The sequence below is a fragment of the Nycticebus coucang genome, chromosome 5 (genome assembly GCF_027406575.1).
Source record: "Nycticebus coucang isolate mNycCou1 chromosome 5, mNycCou1.pri, whole genome shotgun sequence".
Classification (NCBI taxonomy): Eukaryota; Metazoa; Chordata; class Mammalia; order Primates; family Lorisidae; genus Nycticebus; species Nycticebus coucang.
Genome location: NC_069784.1, coordinates 120103390 through 120122355, shown reverse-complemented (window position 1 = coordinate 120122355; position 18966 = coordinate 120103390). Strand labels below are relative to the sequence as shown.

Below are 18966 nucleotides of genomic sequence, written 5' to 3'. Positions count from 1 at the left end.
GGCGGGCGCCTGTAGTCCCAGCTACTCGGGAGGCTGAGGCAAGAGAATTGCCTAAGCTCAAGAGCTGGAGGTTGCGGTGAGCTGTGACGCTACTGCACTCTACTGAGAGCAACAGGGTAAGACTGTCTCTAAAAAAAAAAAAAGAGAGAGTGGCGCCTATGGCTCAAGGAGTAGGGCGCTGGTCCCATATGCCAGAGGTGGCGGGTTCAAACCCAGCCCCGGCCAAAAACAAAAACAAAAACAAAAACAAAAAAAAAAAGAATACCTGTGGAGTGTAGGCCTCAGACTATGGGACCCCTCAGGTCCCTTCCGATTTTAGTAGCCTGTGAAAGAAACTGAAGAGTGCTTGGAGGGAAAATGGTAGGAGGACACCAGTGAAACCAGTACTCTCATTCCAAGTTGCGTCTTCTGCAAAGCCAGCTTCCATGCTAAGTTACGCCCACCGTCCCTGCCCACACGGACTCTCACCAGCATCTCTCTGTTCTGGGTGTACAACTTCAAAGGACCCTGCTCTAGAGCAGAATATGTGATGTTGGTACTTGTCTTTTGGTTCAGAAAATAAAACTAAGAAAGAACCCCAAATGTAGCCCTTCGGAATGATTCAGAGTTCTTTGAAAGAAAAAAAAATTAATTTTAGAAATTCTTATTCAGCATCATCAGCCTTAGTGTTCTTAAAAGAAATAGCTGAATTTATTACGAAGTGCTAGAAATGTATAATCTTACCTGGTCATATCTTTAAAACTGCCACACTGATGGTCAGGGTATCAGTAAAAGCAAATAAGGATAAATGTGAAAGAAGCTGAAATGTTAACAGTATGGTTTTACATTAAACTGTTTTAAAAATGATTTTTTTTTCTTTTTTTGGAGATCTCAAGTTGTTGCCCTGGGTATAGTGCCGTAGCGTCACAGCTCACAGCAACCTCAAACTCTTTTTTTAAATGTTTTTATTACTTTTATTCATTTTTTTATTAAATCATAGCTGTGTACATTAATGCAATCATGGGGTACAATGTGCTGGTTTTATATACAATCTTAAATGTTTTCATCAAAATGGTTAACATAGCCTTCACAGCAACTCTTGGGCTTAAGCAATTCTCTTACCTCAGCCTCCCAAGTAGCAGGGACTAGAGGGGTCCGCCACAACGCCCAGCTATTTTGTTGTTGTTGTTGCAGTTGGCATTGTTGTTTAGCTGGCCCAGGCCAGGTTTGAACCCGCCAGCCTTAGTGTATGTGGCCAGCACCCTACCCACTGAGCTATGGGTGCCACCTTAAAAATGGTTTTTAATTGTGATAAAATAAACTAGCACAAAAGTTAACATCTTAAGACTTTTTAATATGCTAAACTTCATTCTACCTACCTACCTTGTAAACTGTCGACTCTCTTCATGAACTTCCATTTCTGTGCTTTTAAATTCATTTAGTTCTTTCCTTATTGCTGCCTAAATAGGAAAAAAAAAAAGAACAGTTAAATAAAATTGTTATTTGGGTCACATATTTCCCTAGTATAGATATTAGCGACCAAGCAGGCATTGCTTTAATAAATGTCTTGGAGAGAGAAAGGATTCCTAACCTATACCAGGTAAGAATGTAATACATACACCATTCTATAGCAAACTAAAACCAGAACAGACTTGTGTGTTGGATGAGGGGGGAGGCCTTTTCAGAATCCATCAACTCTGTGAGTCACACAGAACATCCCCTACCCCTGATGACCCAAAGTAAAGAGCAGGTCCTGAGATGTTTCTGAGAAACAATACCACTCTCCTATGAAAGGTCTGCATTTACTACTACCCACCACAACATGGCTTTGACTGGCTACTTAGAAGGCAGCAGTTATGCATCCTTTAATATTGCAAGTTTACACAAATACACCTTGAAATTTCAAGATAGCACTAAAGCTACTCAAAGAAAATATCAAGTAGAATACATTACTACTTCAAGAACTCACAATCCATGCCACACAATCTTTGGTGTTCAAAAAGATGTTTACCCCATGCAGATGGGAAAGCTGAGAGGCTCATCAAAATTAGTTATCTGTTAACAAAGAGTGGCGGAATCTTGGACGGTTTCTGGTTTCAGTTCTTTTGCTTATTTTTATTTCCTAATTTTTCTATGAAGAATGTTTTACTTATATTAAAAAAAAAAAGTGCTAATAAACACACCCTAGTAACTTCTAGGCAAAATGGACTCACCAGCCCAAACCCAGAGCGATACTACAAGCCACAGAGCGTGACTTCGCCAGAAGACAGGAAAATCTGCTTTGTGGTTGAAAAACAGTAAATTTTAGAAAAGGGAAAAGACAGGAGAAATCCCTGAGGCTTGTCTCTGTCCCTCCCATCACTAGCCATCTCTGTTTTTCCCCAGGGGTCCTTTCAATGCTCTGTTTGAGTCCTGTTGTCCCTGGCCATCTCTTCTCCCCAGATATATTCCCCAGCCTCCGCAGGGTCTGTGGGGAGCCTGTGATGAGAACTGTGGCAGTGATTCCTGCTACTGACTTTTGGAAGAGGCGATGAAGCAGGCAGTGACATGTCTGCAGGCCTGAGTGCCAGTGACAGAGCCGTCCAGCCTGACTCACCAGTCAGGTGGATAGTAAGGACATTTTGTTTTAATCACCATAAAAATGGAGACCTAGAGGCAGAAGGTGAAATAGTGGAGATGCTGTCTGCTGCTCACCAGCTACCGCCTGTGAAGAATTCTTCTTTGAAAGGAGGCATCTTAATTTGAATGGTGGCAGAGATCCTCTCTCTGTGCCCATTTAAAATTTCTCCTCCAAATGGGAGGTTTCAGCAAAGGGAGTGAAAAGCAGTACACGTGCAGGAGAAGATACAGATTCTTAGCAGTGTGACCCTCAGTAAGTCAGTTTGCTCCAAAAGTTCAGTTTTCCCATCTGGAAAATGGGGAGGGAATTCTTGGCAATAGCATGGGAATTAATCAAGAACACATTTGAAAGGGCTTTGTATGCTGTAAAATCATTAATAAAATGTCATTATTATAAGGCTTTCCAAAACCAAATTCTTTTAGCATGTGTGTGACTACCAACTCTTTCATCTTTATTTATGGAGAGTCTACTACAATGAAAGAAAATAATGTTCCTGAAAGAGATTCAAACATAAATAAGAGAAAGTCCTTCCTCACAGTAGGAGGTTGGCTACTGAGCTAAGACTCCGGCTCAAAAAAAAAAAAAGTCAATGAAAGCATTCTTTGAGAAACAATTGAGATATGAAATTTACAAAACAGTCCAATTATAAATTGTGTGCTATACGTCCTTTACAGTAATACAAGTCACAATTCACTGCTGACCGTACACATATGCACACATTTTTCCCCAGAGAGCCAGCACACTGGGCACATCTCACATGTCCATCTGTGATGTGACCTTGCCACCCCTTCATTAAGAGGTGGAGTCTCTCCAGCCTTGACTCTGGGTGAGCTTTATAACTGCCTTGAACAACAGAACACAGTACAGGTGATACCATACCACTGCAAAGTGTAACTTTAACTGGTCTGGCACTTTTAGCTTTGTTTTTTAATTAATGTCTTTTAGAGATGAGGTATTATGACACTACCCATGCTATTCGGCTAAAGTGCAGTGGCTATTCACAGGTGTGATCATGGCTCACTGCAGCCTCAAACTCTTGGGCTCAGGCCATCTTCCCACTTCAACCTCCCAAGTAGCTATAAGCTATGCCTAGGACTATGTGCGCCATTACACATTTTTATTAAATTTTTTTAGAGACAGGATCTTACTATGTTGCCTCAACTAATTCTTGCTTCTTGATAGCTAGCTGCCATGTAAAAAAAATGTGCCTGCTCTCAGGAAACCATCCTGTGAGTTTTATGTGTGGAAAGGCCCTGGAGGACGAGATGCCACATGGACAGAGGGAGAGAGGCCAGGAGGACCAGGCACAGGCAGTGAGTGACCAAGCCACCTCGGAAGTGGATTCTTCAACCCCAGCAGCCCCTCATGTCACAAGGATCAGAAACAAACTGCGGAGCTCAGCCCTTCCCAAATTCCTAACTCACAGAATTATGAGCAAAACAACTACTTGCTTTAAGCCACTAAGCTTTGGGGCAGTTTGTGACAAAGCAGTTGATAACCTGGATGCTATTTCCAGGCTTTTATCTTACAAATGAGAATATGAAGGCCTAGAGAGGCCATGTGAGTTGCAAGGTCTCAAATGGGCATTGAGTAACAAAGATGGGGCTCACACACATACCAAAGATGGGGCTCACACGCATAACAAAGATGGGGCTCACATGCATAACAAAGATGGGGCTCACATGCATAACAAAGATGGGGCTCACATGCATAACAAAGACGCATAACAAAGATGGGGCTCACACACATAACAAAGATGCATAACAAAGATGGGGCTCACATGCATAACAAAGATGGGGCTCACACGCATAACAAAGACGGGGCTCACACGCATAACAAAGATGCATAACAAAGACGGGGCTCACACACATAACAAAGATGGGGCTCACACGCATAACAAAGACGGGGCTCACACGCATAACAAAGACGGGGCTCACACGCATAACAAAGATGCATAACAAAGACGGGGCTCACACGCATAACAAAGATGCATAACAAAGACGGGGCTCACACACATAACAAAGATGGGGCTCACACGCATAACAAAGACGGGGCTCACACGCATAACAAAGACGGGGCTCACACGCATAACAAAGACGGGGCTCACACGCATAACAAAGATGGGGCTCACACACAGGGCTTCTTACGTCAAGTCCTATACTCCTTCTAGTAAAATGAGCTTCACAGCCTCGGCATCCAGAGAATCGCCTCAGAGCTCTATGTCGTGTGCGATGGTTTGTAATTAGAAAGGATGAGTCAGTTACATGAATGATGTGGAAATAAATGTTATATGAAATTAAAGGGAATGTTTGCTTGAGAAAAATATATCAGAAAGATGTGACTGTAGGCAATTAAAATTTTTTCTTTAAATACACATTTTATTTATTTATTTATTTATTTTTGTAGCGACAGAGTCTCACTTTACCGCCTTCGGTAGAGTGCCATGATGTCACAGGACTCACAGCAACCTCTAGCTCTTGGGCTTCCGTGATTCTCCTGCCTCAGCCTCCCTGCAGCTGGGACTACAGGTGCCTGTCACAATGCCTTGCTATTTTTTGGTTGCAGTTCAGCACGGGCTGGGTTTGAACCCACCACCCTCAGTATGTGGGGCCGGTGCCCTACTCACTGAGCCACAGGTGCCACATTTTAAAAATTCACTTAAGAATGACCAAGATACTATTCCAAGAGTTATTTCTTGGAATAAAAAGAATGATTTCCTGAGAGGAAGAAAATCTTCCTCTCAGGGAGAAAAAGTAATGATGACCCTTTATGATAGTGAAATCAGCACATAATAATCTTAACTCTCTTCTTTGCAAAGATGACCAGAGTAACTCTTTCACATAGTATAAAGGGGACTGATTTATGGAACAGGAGGAGGTGGGCTGAGATAGTGGATAGCGGGATTACAGCTCAAATGGCGCTGGGTCGGACCACCAATGGGAAGCCATTGAACCCAAACTAGGTATTTCTAGGGTAGAAACAGTAACAGAACTCCAAGAGATAGCACTAAGACCAAATAAATTGTATTTTGGTATCAGGAGAATTACAGAGAGGAAAAGGGTAATAAACCTAACTGAAACTGCGCTTAAAATGGGCTAGTGGTGAGTGGTAACAGAAGGTCTGATCAGTCCTAGGCAGCTCAAGGATGATCCTCGAAAGCAAGAGGTGATTGATTTGTTGACAATATGGACCCTGCTGCCTTCTCTGTCTGTCTGTCTCTCTCTCTTTTGAGACAGAGTCTCACCCTGTTACCCAGGCTACAGTGCTGTGGCCTCAGCCTAGCTCACAGTAACCTCAAACTCCTGGGTTTAAGTGGTCCTCCTGCCTCAGCCTCTTGAGTACCAGTGATGGTCTTCACAGAAATAGAAAAAATAATAAGACCCAGAATAACGGAAACCATCTTGAGAAAAAGAAACAAAATTGGAGGAATCACAATACCTGACTTCAAATTACACTACAGAGTTGTAGTATCAAAACAGCATGGCACTGGGGCAGCGGGTTCAAACCCAGCCCTGGCCAAACTGCAACAAAAATATAGCCGGGTATTGTGGCAGGCGTGGGTAGTCCCAGCTACTCGGGAGGCTGAGGCAAGAGAATCACCTAAGCTCAGGAGCTGGAGGTTGCTGTGAGCTGTGTGACGCCATGGCACTCTACCGAGGGCCATAAAGTGAAACTCTGTCTCTACAAAAAAACAAAAAACAAAAAACAAAAAAACCCCAGCACGGTACTGGCATAAAAAGAGAATCGAATGTAATAGAGAACCTAGAAATAAATCTCCACATCCACAGTGAGCTTATCTTCCACAAACCTGCCAAGGATATACACTGGGGAAGGGACAGTCTCTTCAATAAACGATGCAGAGAAAATTGCCTATCTATATGCAGAAGAGTGAAACTAGCCCTTTATCTCTCACCAGATAGAAAAATCAGATCAAAGTGGATTTGATTAACATGCATTGTACGTCTGTTTCAAAACATCACATCACTTTACGAATACATACAACTATTATGTACCCACAGTAATTAAAAAATTAAAAAAATACATTAACACTGTCTTAACAGCTTGGAAAGAATAAAAAAATACTTTGACAGAAAAGAATAAATGAAGACGATGCTCAAAGAAGTAAGGTAAGTGAGCAGGGAAACTGACTTTGACATGCGTGGCACTGTGCCACATGTGTTTAACTTTGAGCAGTCATTTTCAGAGCCTGGTGAGATGTGGGAGACAGACAAAACCTGCCCCAGTCTAAGAAATAATCCTCCCTCCATAAAGTGGGAGTAAATGGCACGCTGTCAGTGCGAAGGGTGCACCAGATATGTGACACCCAGGGAACAGCAAAGAAAATTGCATGTTGGCGCTTAATAACTAAGGAGCAGGAACGGGGTAGTGTACCCTGAGAATCTGAATCTGTGAGTCAGACACGAGGTTTACTGCCTGAACTCACAGCACGTTGGTAGTCTAAACTCATTTGGGTGTTCTAGTTTAAAAATAATGTAGGTAAAACAAGATTTACAACAGTTAGTTGAGTTAGAGATGAAACTTTTATCTAACAACACACTTCACAACGTATGAAGCAAAACTGACAGAATTATAAGGAGAAGGAAAAGAAAACCCACAACCATAGTGGGAGATTTAATAACTCTCATTTGTTTCCTGATAGATCAAGCAGAGAAAAAAAAAAATACCCGAGGCTACAGAAATCTGAACGAAACTAACAAGCTTGATCTTCTAGACATATTTAGAACACTCTCTCCCCAAACTGTGGAACATATTGCTTAAAAATATAGGACATGTTTATAACTATTGACTGCATAATTTAAAAATCCCAGTGCTTAAGGTTATACCCCAGACTCATTAGATCAGGATCTCTCGACATAGGACCCAGGCATTCACACATTTTTTTTTTTTAGACAGAGTCTTGCCCCAGCTAGAGTGCAGTGGCTTTTCACAGGTGTGGTCAGTCAGCCCTGGAGTCTCAGACTCCTGCCTCAGCCTCCCCAGTAGCTGGGACTACTACAGGTGGCAGCCACTGGACCTGGCAGCACAGCCGCAGCGTTAAAGTTCCCCAGGTGATTGCAATGTGTACTCAAGGCTGCAAACCATGGAGTTACAGAGTCCTTTATAAGCTTCAGTGCCTTTATTATTAAAAAAGGAAGGATGAAAATGAATGATCCAGGGAGCTCATCTTCATTTAGAAAAGAATAGCTAAATAAGGCAAAAAAATTAGGAGGAAGAGGATAAAAAAGCCAATAATGACACAGGAAACAAACATAATAGTGATGGAGAACAAAGTTAACTTTGTTAGTGTGTGTTACACTGTCAAAAACACCAATTATAGGTAAATAACTTAGGTGTGAAAAGCAGAACCGTAAGTGTTCTAGAAGATACCATAGGAGGGTATATTTATGATTTTGTATTGGAACATTAAAGAAAAAACAAAATCATAAAATGGTTGATAAGTTTGGGTGTATTAAATTTAAGAATCCCTTTTCCTCAAAAGACACCACAGAGAGTGAAATATCCTAAATTGTGGGTGGCGCCTGTGGCTCAGTGAATAGGGCACCCTTCCCACATACTGACGGTGGTGGGTTTGAACCTGGCCTCGGCCAAACTGCAACAAAAATAGCTGGACGTTGTGGTGGGTGCCTGTAGTCCCAGCTACTCCGGAGGCTGACGCAAGAGAATCACCTAAGCCCAAGAGCTGGAGGTTGCTGTGAGCTGTGATCCCACAGGTCTCTACCAAGGACAAGGTGAAACTCTAAAAAAAGAAAAAAGAAATATCCTAAATTGGGAGATGTTTTATATATACATGTATATATGTATGTATTTGTAACTTTTAACTGGAATGTACGAACAACTCCTATGAGTCAATGAGAAACTGACAAGCTCAAAGAAAATGGGCAGAAGCCAGGCACTTCACAGAAGTGGAAGCCAAAAGCCCTCCCGGCATATGAAAATATGTTCATTGACAGCTAGGAGAGGTGAACTAAAGCACAAGGAGAGGGTATTCCACAGCCTCACCCGTGGGGTGCATGCAGTCCCCAACAGTGCTCCCCATCCCATCCTCATGGCTCTCCTTGCCTTTTCCACCAGGAGCTGACTGCTCCACTGATCACCCTGTTCTATCTTTACTGACTTCTTCTCATGTATATTCAACCTTTCCCTTTCTTTTGGCTCCATACAGCACAAAAAATTTCTCAAGCATTCCCCATAATGAAGAAAAAAATCACTCCCCTGATATCCTATCTTACTTTCCAAATTTACCCACCCAAGCTTATAGCCTCCAAATCACAGCCACGCCTTATGTGACCACCTCATCCTACTGCTTTGCAAGAACCCAGGTTCATGGGCTTGTGTTGATCCTCACTGTGTCCATTATTGGGCTCCTGCCCATCAGTGGGAGAATCACTTGAAGCCAGGAGTTCAAGACCAGCCTGGGCAACATAGCAAGACCCTGTTTCTACAAAATAATAATAACAATGATAATAATAATAATAAAACAGGTGGGTATGATGACACGGGCTTGTAGTTCCACATGCTTGGGAGGCTGAGACAGGAGGATTGTTTGAGCCCTGTGAGATTGAGGTTACAGTTAGATGTGATCATGCCACTATACTCTTGCCTGGGCAACAGAATGAGACCCTCTCTCTCAAAAAAAGAAAAGTATATTTATTACATGTTAAACTAAAATATTTAGTTCTAGCATCAAGACTGGCTATGGCATGAATTTATTCAATACCATATTTTTACCAAAGATAAAAATTAAAACTCATTTTTAAAGATATTAGGAAAATCCTATAGATTGAAAATTTAAAAACAAATGGTTGCCATAAGTCTTTGGTTGTGGAACCACTTGTACGACAGGAGCTTTTCTACATTGACAGAACTCCCTTTTTTCTGAACTGTTTGCAATGATATAGATTAGGGGTTGGCAAATCACGACCTGTAAACCAAATCTGGCCCACCATCTGTTTTTGTAAATAAAGTTTTATTGGAACACATATACGTCCAATCAAGTACATGTTGTCTAGAATTGCTTTTATGCTACAGTGGCAGAGTTGGGCAATTGTAATAAAGATTGTATGGCCCACAAAGCCTAATAATATTTACTCTCTGGTGATTTATATAAAATATGTGCTAGACTTGATGTAAATCAAACTTTCTCAAGTGGGGTTTTTTGTTTTGTTTTTTGAGACACAGTCTCACTTTGTTGCCCTTGGGTAGAGTATTGTGGCATCATAGCTCACAGCAACATCAAACTCTTGGGCTCAAGCGATCGTCTTGCCTCAGCCTCCAAAGTAGCTGGGACTACTAGGACTTTTTTCACTGTTAACATAAAATAAGCTGTATAAGTTATACTTTCTAAGAGTAAGGATAAATCCTGGCTATGGGAAGGCCCTCCTCATCCAAGTTTGAATGCAGGTAGGTAACAAGAGAACTAATAACTAGTTTCCCCTAAAAACTCACTTAAAAACTACTTTGATATTAGTATTAGTAAATACATCACTTAAGTGGTTTAAATAATCAGAGGCAGAAAACGTTTGGAAAATTGAAAGATCTAATCCCCTTGTATGACCAAGTTGGGGGTAGGTGGGTATTGGAGCTTTCAGAAAAGAAACACAATCTAGGAGGCGGAGCAAGATGGCAGCCGAGTAACAGCTTCCTTGCATCTGGGCACCGTGAGTCTGGGGATATAGGACTCCAGGCATCTCTGGCTGGTGGGATCTGCCTATCATCACCCCTGAGAGGATACAGGGAGTCAGCGAGAGACTTCTGGACCCCAAGAGGAGGACTAAAACAGTGGAAAACCGGCAAGTGGTCGCGTGTGTTCAATCCGTCTAAACCCGCCCGCAACTGTAAGTTCAGTAGCAGCGAGACTGCAAACCAGAAAGGCCTTACCTGTGAACTGTTTTGGTGTCTTTGGACTTGGCACTCAGCTGAACTGCCTTGGGGAGAGCCTGAGCGGGAGTGCGGAGAACTTTGGCCTTTGTCTAGGGCCCCAGTCTGAGTCGCTGAGCCAGACGGAGCTAATAGTGTTTGGCTCTGGGTCACAGGCAGACATTGTGAGCGATCTGCCCTGGCAAGCTCCGCCGGACCTCAGGGTCGCAGAGCTGGAATTGGGTGGGAGCTGGTAACCCAGCGACCAAGTAGCCTAAGGGCGGGGTCTGAGCCGCCTTGCAGCCCTAACCCTCGGGGGCAGAGGGAGACCAGTTTTGACACACAGGTAAGTGGATAGCCACTTCAGCAGTGATTCCAGCGACAAGCACTTCCCTGAGAAAGCTTCTGCTCAGTAAGTGAACAAGTTCAAAGTGCCTTTTAAGTGGGCTGAAGAGAGATTTACGGTGTCTACCTGCTGGGGTTTGAGAAACTAGCAGCCTCCAGTCATATCATAACTGTGATTAACATCTCATACCCCAGAAGACCACGTGTTGCCCAGACAATATTCAATAACATATACATACTGCTTTGTTTTTGGTTGCGTTTTTTTTTTTTTGGTTTGGTTGTTTTTTTTGTTTATTTTGATGTTGTGGATTGTTGTTTTGTTTTTTAAGTTCAACCTTTTCCATACAGATCCTTTTTCTTTCTCAATTTTTCTAGTTTAATTATAATTTCCCATTGCTGCCTATTTCAATTATTAGAACTTCATTTTTGTTAGTGTTTCTACTGCTATTATTTGGTTTTTCCACCCAATTTTATCCCGTAAAGTTTTCTGTTTGCTTTGATTTATAGCATTTTGTCTTTCCTCTCTACTTGGTGGAGGTGGGGTACTGTGTCTGATCAGGTTAGCAAAGAGCTGCTGACCTCAAGGGAACCACCCAACTGGACACCCCCAGAAGGTGGTTTTTTTTTTTAAGGTTGTATCAAAGTACCCTACTGTACACCTATATTGCTCTGTCTCCCTCTTTCTGTGCCTCTCTTCTTTTTGTCAATATCCCTTTTACCCACCCCCTCTCCTTTCTCTATTTTTCTCTTTTTTTTTCTTACCACTCGGTCCTCCTTTCTTTCATTCCCTTTTTTGCTCTTAAATCTTCTCACCCCTCTGGTCCTATAACCCTTAGTCCACAGGCACGAGAACTTAAAGAGCAAGAGGAAGTGAAAGGAAAATTAGGGCAAGGAAACAGATAAAAGAAATCACCCATGAGGAAGAATCAGCACAAAACTCCAGGCAACATGAAGAACCAGTCCAGAACAACCCCGCCAAGGGACCATGAGGTAGCTACTGCAGAGGATTCCACCTATACAGAAATGTTAGGAATGACAGAAAGGGAATTTAGAATACACATGTTGAAAACAATGAAAGAAATGATGGAAACAATGAAGGAAACTGCTAATAAAGTGGAAAATAACCAAAAGGAAATCCAAAAACAGAATCAAATCAGAGATGAACGATGTGAAGAATATAAAAAGGATATAGCAGAGCTGAAAGAAATGAAACAGTCAATCAGGGAACTTAAAGATGCAATGGAAAGTATCAGCAACAGGTTAGACCATGCAGAAGAAAGAATTTCAGAGATAGAAGACAAAGTTTTTGAGATAACTCAGATAGTAAAAGAGGCAGAAAAGAAGAGAGAGAAAGCAGAGCGTTCACTGTCAGAATTATGGGACTTTATGAAGCATTCCAACATACGAGTTATAGGAATTCCAGAAGGGGAAGAAGAATGCCCCAGAGGAATGGAAGCCATACTAGAGAATATTATAAAAGAAAATTTCCCAAATATCACCAAAGATTCTGACACACTGCTTTCAGAGGGCTATCGGACCCCAGGTCGCCTCAACTCTAACCGAGCTTCTCCAAGACACATTGTGATGAACCTGTCCAAAGTCAAGACAAAAGAAAAGATTCTGCAAGCTGCCAGGAGTAAGTGCCAGTTGACCTACAGGGGCAAATCCATCAGAGTGACCGCAGACTTCTCTAACGAAACTTTCCAAGCAAGAAGACAATGGTCATCTACCTTTAATCTATTTAAACAGAACAATTTCCAGCCCAGAATTCTGTACCCTGCTAAGCTAAGCTTCAAAATTGACGGAGAAATCAAATCATTTACGGATATACAAACATTGAGGAAATTCGCCACAACAAGACCAGCTCTACAGGAAATACTTCAACCTGTTCTGCACACTGACCACCACAATGGATTAGCAGCAAAGTAAGAACTCAGAAATTAAAGGACAGAACCAAACCTCCACACTGATGCAAAAGATAAAACTAAGCAATGGACTCTCACAAAATAAGACGAATAGAATACTACCACACTTATCAATTATCTCAATAAACGTTAATGGCTTGAATTCCCCACTGAAGAGACATAGATTGGTTGACTGGACTAAAAAACACAAGCCATCCATTTGCTGTCTGCAAGAAACACACCTGGCTTCAAAAGACAAATTAAAGCTCCGAGTCAAGGGTTGGAAGACAATTTTTCAGGCAAATGGACTTCAGAAGAAAAGAGGAGTTGCAATCTTATTTTCAGATACATGTGGATTTAAAGCAACTAAAGTCAAAAAAGAAAAAGATGGTCACTTTATATTGGTCAAGGGAAAAATACAACAAGAAGACATTTCAATTCTAAATATCTATGCACCCAATTTAAATGCTCCCAGATTCTTGAAACAGACCTTACTCAGTCTGAGCAATATGATATCTGATAATACCATCATAACAGGGACTTTAACACTCCTCTTACAGAGCTGGACAGATCCTCTAAACAGAAATTAAACAAGGATATAAGAGACTTAAATGAGACCCTAGAACAACTGTGCTTGATAGACGCATATAGAACACTCCATCCCAAAGATAAAGAGTATACATTCTTCTCATCACCCCATGGAACATTCTCCAAAATTGATCATATCCTGGGACACAAAACAAATATCAACAGAATCAAAAGAATTGAGATTTTACCTTGTATCTTCTCAGACCATAAGGCACTAAAGGTGGAACTCAACTCTAACAAAAATGCTCGACCCCACCCAAAGGCATGGAAATTAAACAATCTTCTGTTGAATAACAGATGGGTGCAGGAAGAAATAAAACAGGAGATCATTAACTTCCTTGAGCATAACAACAATGAAGACACAAGCTACCAAAACCTGTGGGATACTGCAAAAGCAGTTTTGAGAGGAAAATTCATCGCTTTAGATGCCTACATTCAAAAAACAGAAAGAGAGCACATCAACAATCTCACAAGAGATCTTATGGAATTGGAAAAAGAAGAACAATCTAAGCCTAAACTCAGTAGAAGAAAAGAAATATCCAAAATCAAATCAGAGATCAATGAAATTGAAAACAAAAGAATCATTCAGAAAATTAATGAAACAAGGAGTTGGTTTTTTGAAAAAATAAATAAAATAGATAAACCATTGGCCAGACTAACGAGGAATAGAAAAGTAAAATCTCTAGTGACCTCAATCAGAAATGATAAAGGGGAAATAACAAATGATCCCACAGAGATACAAGAGATCATCTCTGAATACTACCAGAAACTCTATGCCCAGAAATTTGACAATGTGAAAGAAATGGATCAATATTTGGAATCACACCCTCTCCCTAGACTCAGCCAGGAAGAAATAGAGCTCCTGAAGAGACCAATTTCAAGCACTGAGATCAAAGAAACAATAAAAAAGCTTCCAACCAAAAAATGCCCTGGTCCACATGGCTTCACTCCAGAATTCTATCAAACCTTCAAGGAAGAGCTTATGCCTGTACTGCAGAAATTATTCCAAAAAATTGAGGAAGAAGGAATCTTCCCCAACACATTCTATGAAGCAAACATCACCCTGATACCAAAACCAGGAAAAGACCCAAACAAAAAGGAGAATTTCAGACCAATCTCACTCATGAACATAGACGCAAAAATTCTCAACAAAATCCTAGCCAATAGATTACAGCTTATCATCAAAAAAGTCATTCATCATGATCAAGTAGGCTTCATCCCAGGGATGCAAGGCTGGTTTAACATACGCAAGTCTATAAACGTTATCCACCATATTAACAGAGGCAAAAATAAAGATCACATGATCCTCTCAATAGATGCAGAAAAAGCATTTGATAAAATCCAGCATCCTTTTCTAATTAGAACACTGAAGAGTATAGGTATAGGTGGCACATTTCTAAAACTGATTGAAGCTATCTATGACAAACCCACAGCCAATATTTTACTGAATGGAGTAAAACTGAAAGCTTTTCCTCTTAGAACTGGAACCAGACAAGGTTGTCCTCTGTCACCTTTACTATTCAACGTAGTGCTGGAAGTTCTAGCCAATACAATTAGGCAAGACAAGGAAATAAAGGGAATCCAAATGGGAGCAGAGGAGGTCAAACTCTCCCTCTTTGCTGACGACATGATCTTATACTTAGAGAACCCCAAAGACTCAACCACAAGACTCCTAGAAGTCATCAAAAAATACAGTAATGTTTCAGGATATAAAATCAATGTCCACAAGTCAGTAGCCTTTGTGTACACCAATAACAGTCAAGATGAGAAGCTAATTAAGGACACAACTCCCTTCACCATAGTCTCAAAGAAAATGAAATACCTAGGAATATACCTAACGAAGGAGGTGAAGGACCTCTATAAAGAAAACTATGAATTCCTCAGAAAGGAAATAGCAGAGGATATTAACAAATGGAAGAACATACCATGCTCATGGATGGGAAGAATCAACATTGTTAAAATGTCTATACTTCCCAAAGCAATCTACCTATTCAATGCCATTCCTATCAAAATACCAAGATCGTACTTTCAAGATTTGGAAAAAATGATTCCGCGTTTTGTATGGAACCGGAAAAAACCCCGTATAGCTAAGGCAGTTCTCTGTAACAAAAATAAAGCTGGGGGCATCAGCATACCAGATTTTAGTCTGTACTACAAAGCCATAGTGCTCAAGACAGCATGGTACTGGCCCAAAAACAGAGACATAGACAGTTGGAATAGAATTGAAAACCAAGAAATGAAACTAACATTTTACAACCACCTAATCCTTGGTAAACCAAACAAGAACATACCTTGGGGGAAAGACTCCCTATTCAATAAATGGTGTTGGGAGAACTGGATGTCTACATGTAAAAGACTGAAACTGGACCCACACCTTTCCCCACTCACAAAAATTGATTCAAGATGGATAAAGGACTTAAACTTAAGGCATGAAACAATAAAAATCCTCAAAGAAAGCATAGGAAAAACACTGGAAGATATTGGCCTGGGGAAAGACTTCATGAAGAAGACTGCCATGGCAATTGCAACAACAACAAAAATAAACAAATGGGACTTCATTAAACTGAAAAGCTTCTGTACAGCTAAGGAGACAACAACCAAAGCAAAGAGACAACCTACACAATGGGAAAGGATATTTGCATATTTTAAATCAGACAAAAGCTTGATAACTAGGATCTATAGAGAACTCAAATTAATCCACATGAAAAAAGCCAACAATCCCTTATATCAATGGGCAAGAGACATGAATAGAACTTTCTCTAAAGACGACAGACGAATGGCTAACAAACACATGAAAAAATGTTTGTCATCTCTATATATTAGAGAAATGCAAATCAAAACAACCCTGAGATATCATCTAACCGCAGTGAGAATGGCCCACATCACAAAATCTCAAAACTGCAGATGCTGGCGTGGATGTGGAGAGAAGGGAACACTTTTACACTGCTGGTGGGACTGCAAACTAGTACAACCTTTCTGGAAGGAAGTATGGAGAAACCTCAAAGCACTCAAGCTAGACCTCCCATTTGATCCTGCAATCCCATTACTGGGCATCTACCCAGAAGGAAAGAAATCCTTTTATCATAAGGACACTTGTACTAGACTGTTTATTGCAGCTCAATTTACAATCGCCAAAATGTGGAAACAGCCTAAATGCCCACCAACCCAGGAATGGATTAACAAGCTGTGGTATATGTATACCATGGAATACTATTCAGCCATTAAAAAAAATGGAGACTTTACATCCTTCGTATTAACCTGGATGGACGTGGAAGACATTATTCTTAGTAAAGCATCACAAGAATGGCGAAGCATGAATCCTATGTACTCAATTTTGATATGAGGAGAATTAATGACAATTATGGTTATGGGGGGGGAACAGAAAGAGGGAAGGAGGGAGGTGGGTGGGGCCTTGGTGTGTGTCACACTTTATGGAGGCAAGACATGATTGCAAGAGGGACTTTACCTAACAATTGCAATCAGTGTAATCTGGCTTATTGTACCCTCAATGAATCCCCAACAATAAAAAAAAAAAAAAAAAGAAACATAATCTACATGAAAAGCCCCTTCAGTGTCTTGCCTTGTCTGCAGGTGTTAACCTGGCCCAGGGCTTGTCCGCCCGGCGGTCATAGTCGGGAGAATCAGTGACTTCTACATACTCATTAAATCGCAGAATCCTTCGAGCTTGTAGCTCTGCCACTGTGGGTCTCAGGCTGAGCTGCAGGAGAATAGGAGAAAAAGACAGAGTTCAGGAAACCGGTTACGGCCACGTGGTAGCAAGTTTTCTATAGAGAACACCTCAAAGTTATGGTTAAATAAGGTCACTTTCAGGTATCACAAAAAAAAAAAAAAAGCAACAGTGTCTTGGGAATTTCTAATGAGAGCTAGAAAGCAGTGTGCCCTGATTTTTGAGACTATAAAAATTCATCACTGTTAGATAGGTCACGGTCTTTGGCAACCACTCGAATTGTGCTATCTTCCCCAACTTGCCTGGCAGTGTGATAAAGGCCTGTCATTCCTGACACACGAACAAGTAGTGACACTGGCACAGTAGTAACCCAGATAGGGGATGGCTGATTTGGTGACTGAATTATCAAGAGCAAAGCTGTGAAATTTTTAGAAATGAGAATACAAATCTCTGCTCCTACTATACTAAACCTATATTCAGAAACGCACAAAATGATGACACAGAAATTGTCAGGGAAGGCTGTGCTTACAGTGCAGTTGTCCCTGAGAGAATAAGGCTTTTAGTGGCCCAGAAAGCCAACATGCAGGAAGCAGGAGGGGAGAATCACTGGAGAACTGCACTTCCAGGGGCCATCACGCTTCAAACCACCTGCAGCCTCTAAGACACTTCTAATATCTGGGTTCTTCCTGTGCCCTTTGTCAAATTCAAATTTATAATTGTATTTAATTTAGCCAGCCCGTGGAGTATTTGCTTTCCTCTCTTGGTCCTTTGTCAAACTAGGAGTAAGACTGAAACAATTACAACAGAGGAAAGAACTAGTTCCCTGGCCCCCAGGCGTGACCTCCTCTCTGCTACTTAGGTCACCCCCTTTTCTGGCCTTTCTCAGTTGAGAGGTATCATAGTATTTCTAGGCAGGAAGACCCAGACCTCTGTTTCACGTACAGGGTCCATTTTCAGTATGTTTTCTCTCTCCTGCGTCCTTTGTATATAGCGCAACTATTTCTCATCGAAGTGGTCCTCTGAGGAGGTATTCCTTATTTGCATGGTCTCCAGGGGGATACACCAGGCACACACTCTGCAGTCAAATACAGTCCCTTTCCCAGGCCTCGGTTTCCTCCTGAGTAAAACCAGAGGTTGAACTAAGTCAAAGCTCTAATATTCAAAGCATTCATGGACTCTCAGAAGGCCTGAGCCCGCACCGCGAGCCCACTTCAGCTGGAATATGCCAGCTATGGCTCCTTGCACCTTCACCTGGGGGCCACAGGGCAAGGGAGGAAATAATCTAGGTGGTTCTGCTACCTTCTTAGTCGTCTAATCTGTAACACTAGCTTCTTGCTGCCTCTTCAGGGCAGATAGGAGAAAGGAGGCAGAGAAATCCTTCCCTCTGAGAACAGGCCAGAAGAAAAGTAACCAATGACCACAGAGGTCACAAGTTCTCCATCTACTCTTGCCCTCAAGACTGTGTCAGTCACGGGGCTGCCATCAGGGCTTCTGGCTGACCTGTACCCATGGCAGGAGCTGTGTCAGGGAGGGACAGTGGCTACAGGGAGTGAGGGCAGCACTCTTGCCTTGTGGATGGGCCCCGCTGGATTGACAAAAAGGCTTTACATGTCACAGGAGAGAGCCCAGAGCAATGGGGAAGGGCAATTCTTGTCTTCAGCTAGTGACGCGAGGGCCACTGAATGCTAAAAGAATCATTTCTAGAAACTCAGTTGATTCAGCTTGATCATTATTTGACATTTAAAAAATCAGACAACAAAAGAAATGAATTGAGGATCTTTTTCCTTGAAAACCCAAACTGACAACTTCCAAAATGCAGTCCCTGTAACTTTTCCATGGGAAATGGACTGTTTCCTCCACCTGCCTTGGTGTGCTTTCACTATCAAGGACCCCTCCACAGCCAGGTCACACACTTCACTGAGCTGTCACAGTTTGTCACCGCCCATTTCCAGGTGTGAAAGGTG

At 41.6% G+C, this 18966-nt stretch overlaps 1 protein-coding gene across 4 annotated transcripts in view; it reads right to left on the bottom strand.

Moving 5' to 3' along the window:
• Nucleotides 1-18966, bottom strand: part of PHACTR2 (phosphatase and actin regulator 2) — a 273453-nt gene that overhangs the window by 12839 nt on the left and 241648 nt on the right. For all 4 annotated transcript variants that reach the window (XM_053591283.1, XM_053591286.1, XM_053591285.1 and 1 more), the window contains 2 exons: nucleotides 16895-17032; nucleotides 1363-1439 (listed from right to left, as the gene is read on the bottom strand). In XM_053591283.1, coding sequence (XP_053447258.1) covers nucleotides 1363-1439; nucleotides 16895-17032 — 215 coding nt within the window. The remainder of the gene's footprint in view (nucleotides 1-1362; nucleotides 1440-16894; nucleotides 17033-18966) is intronic.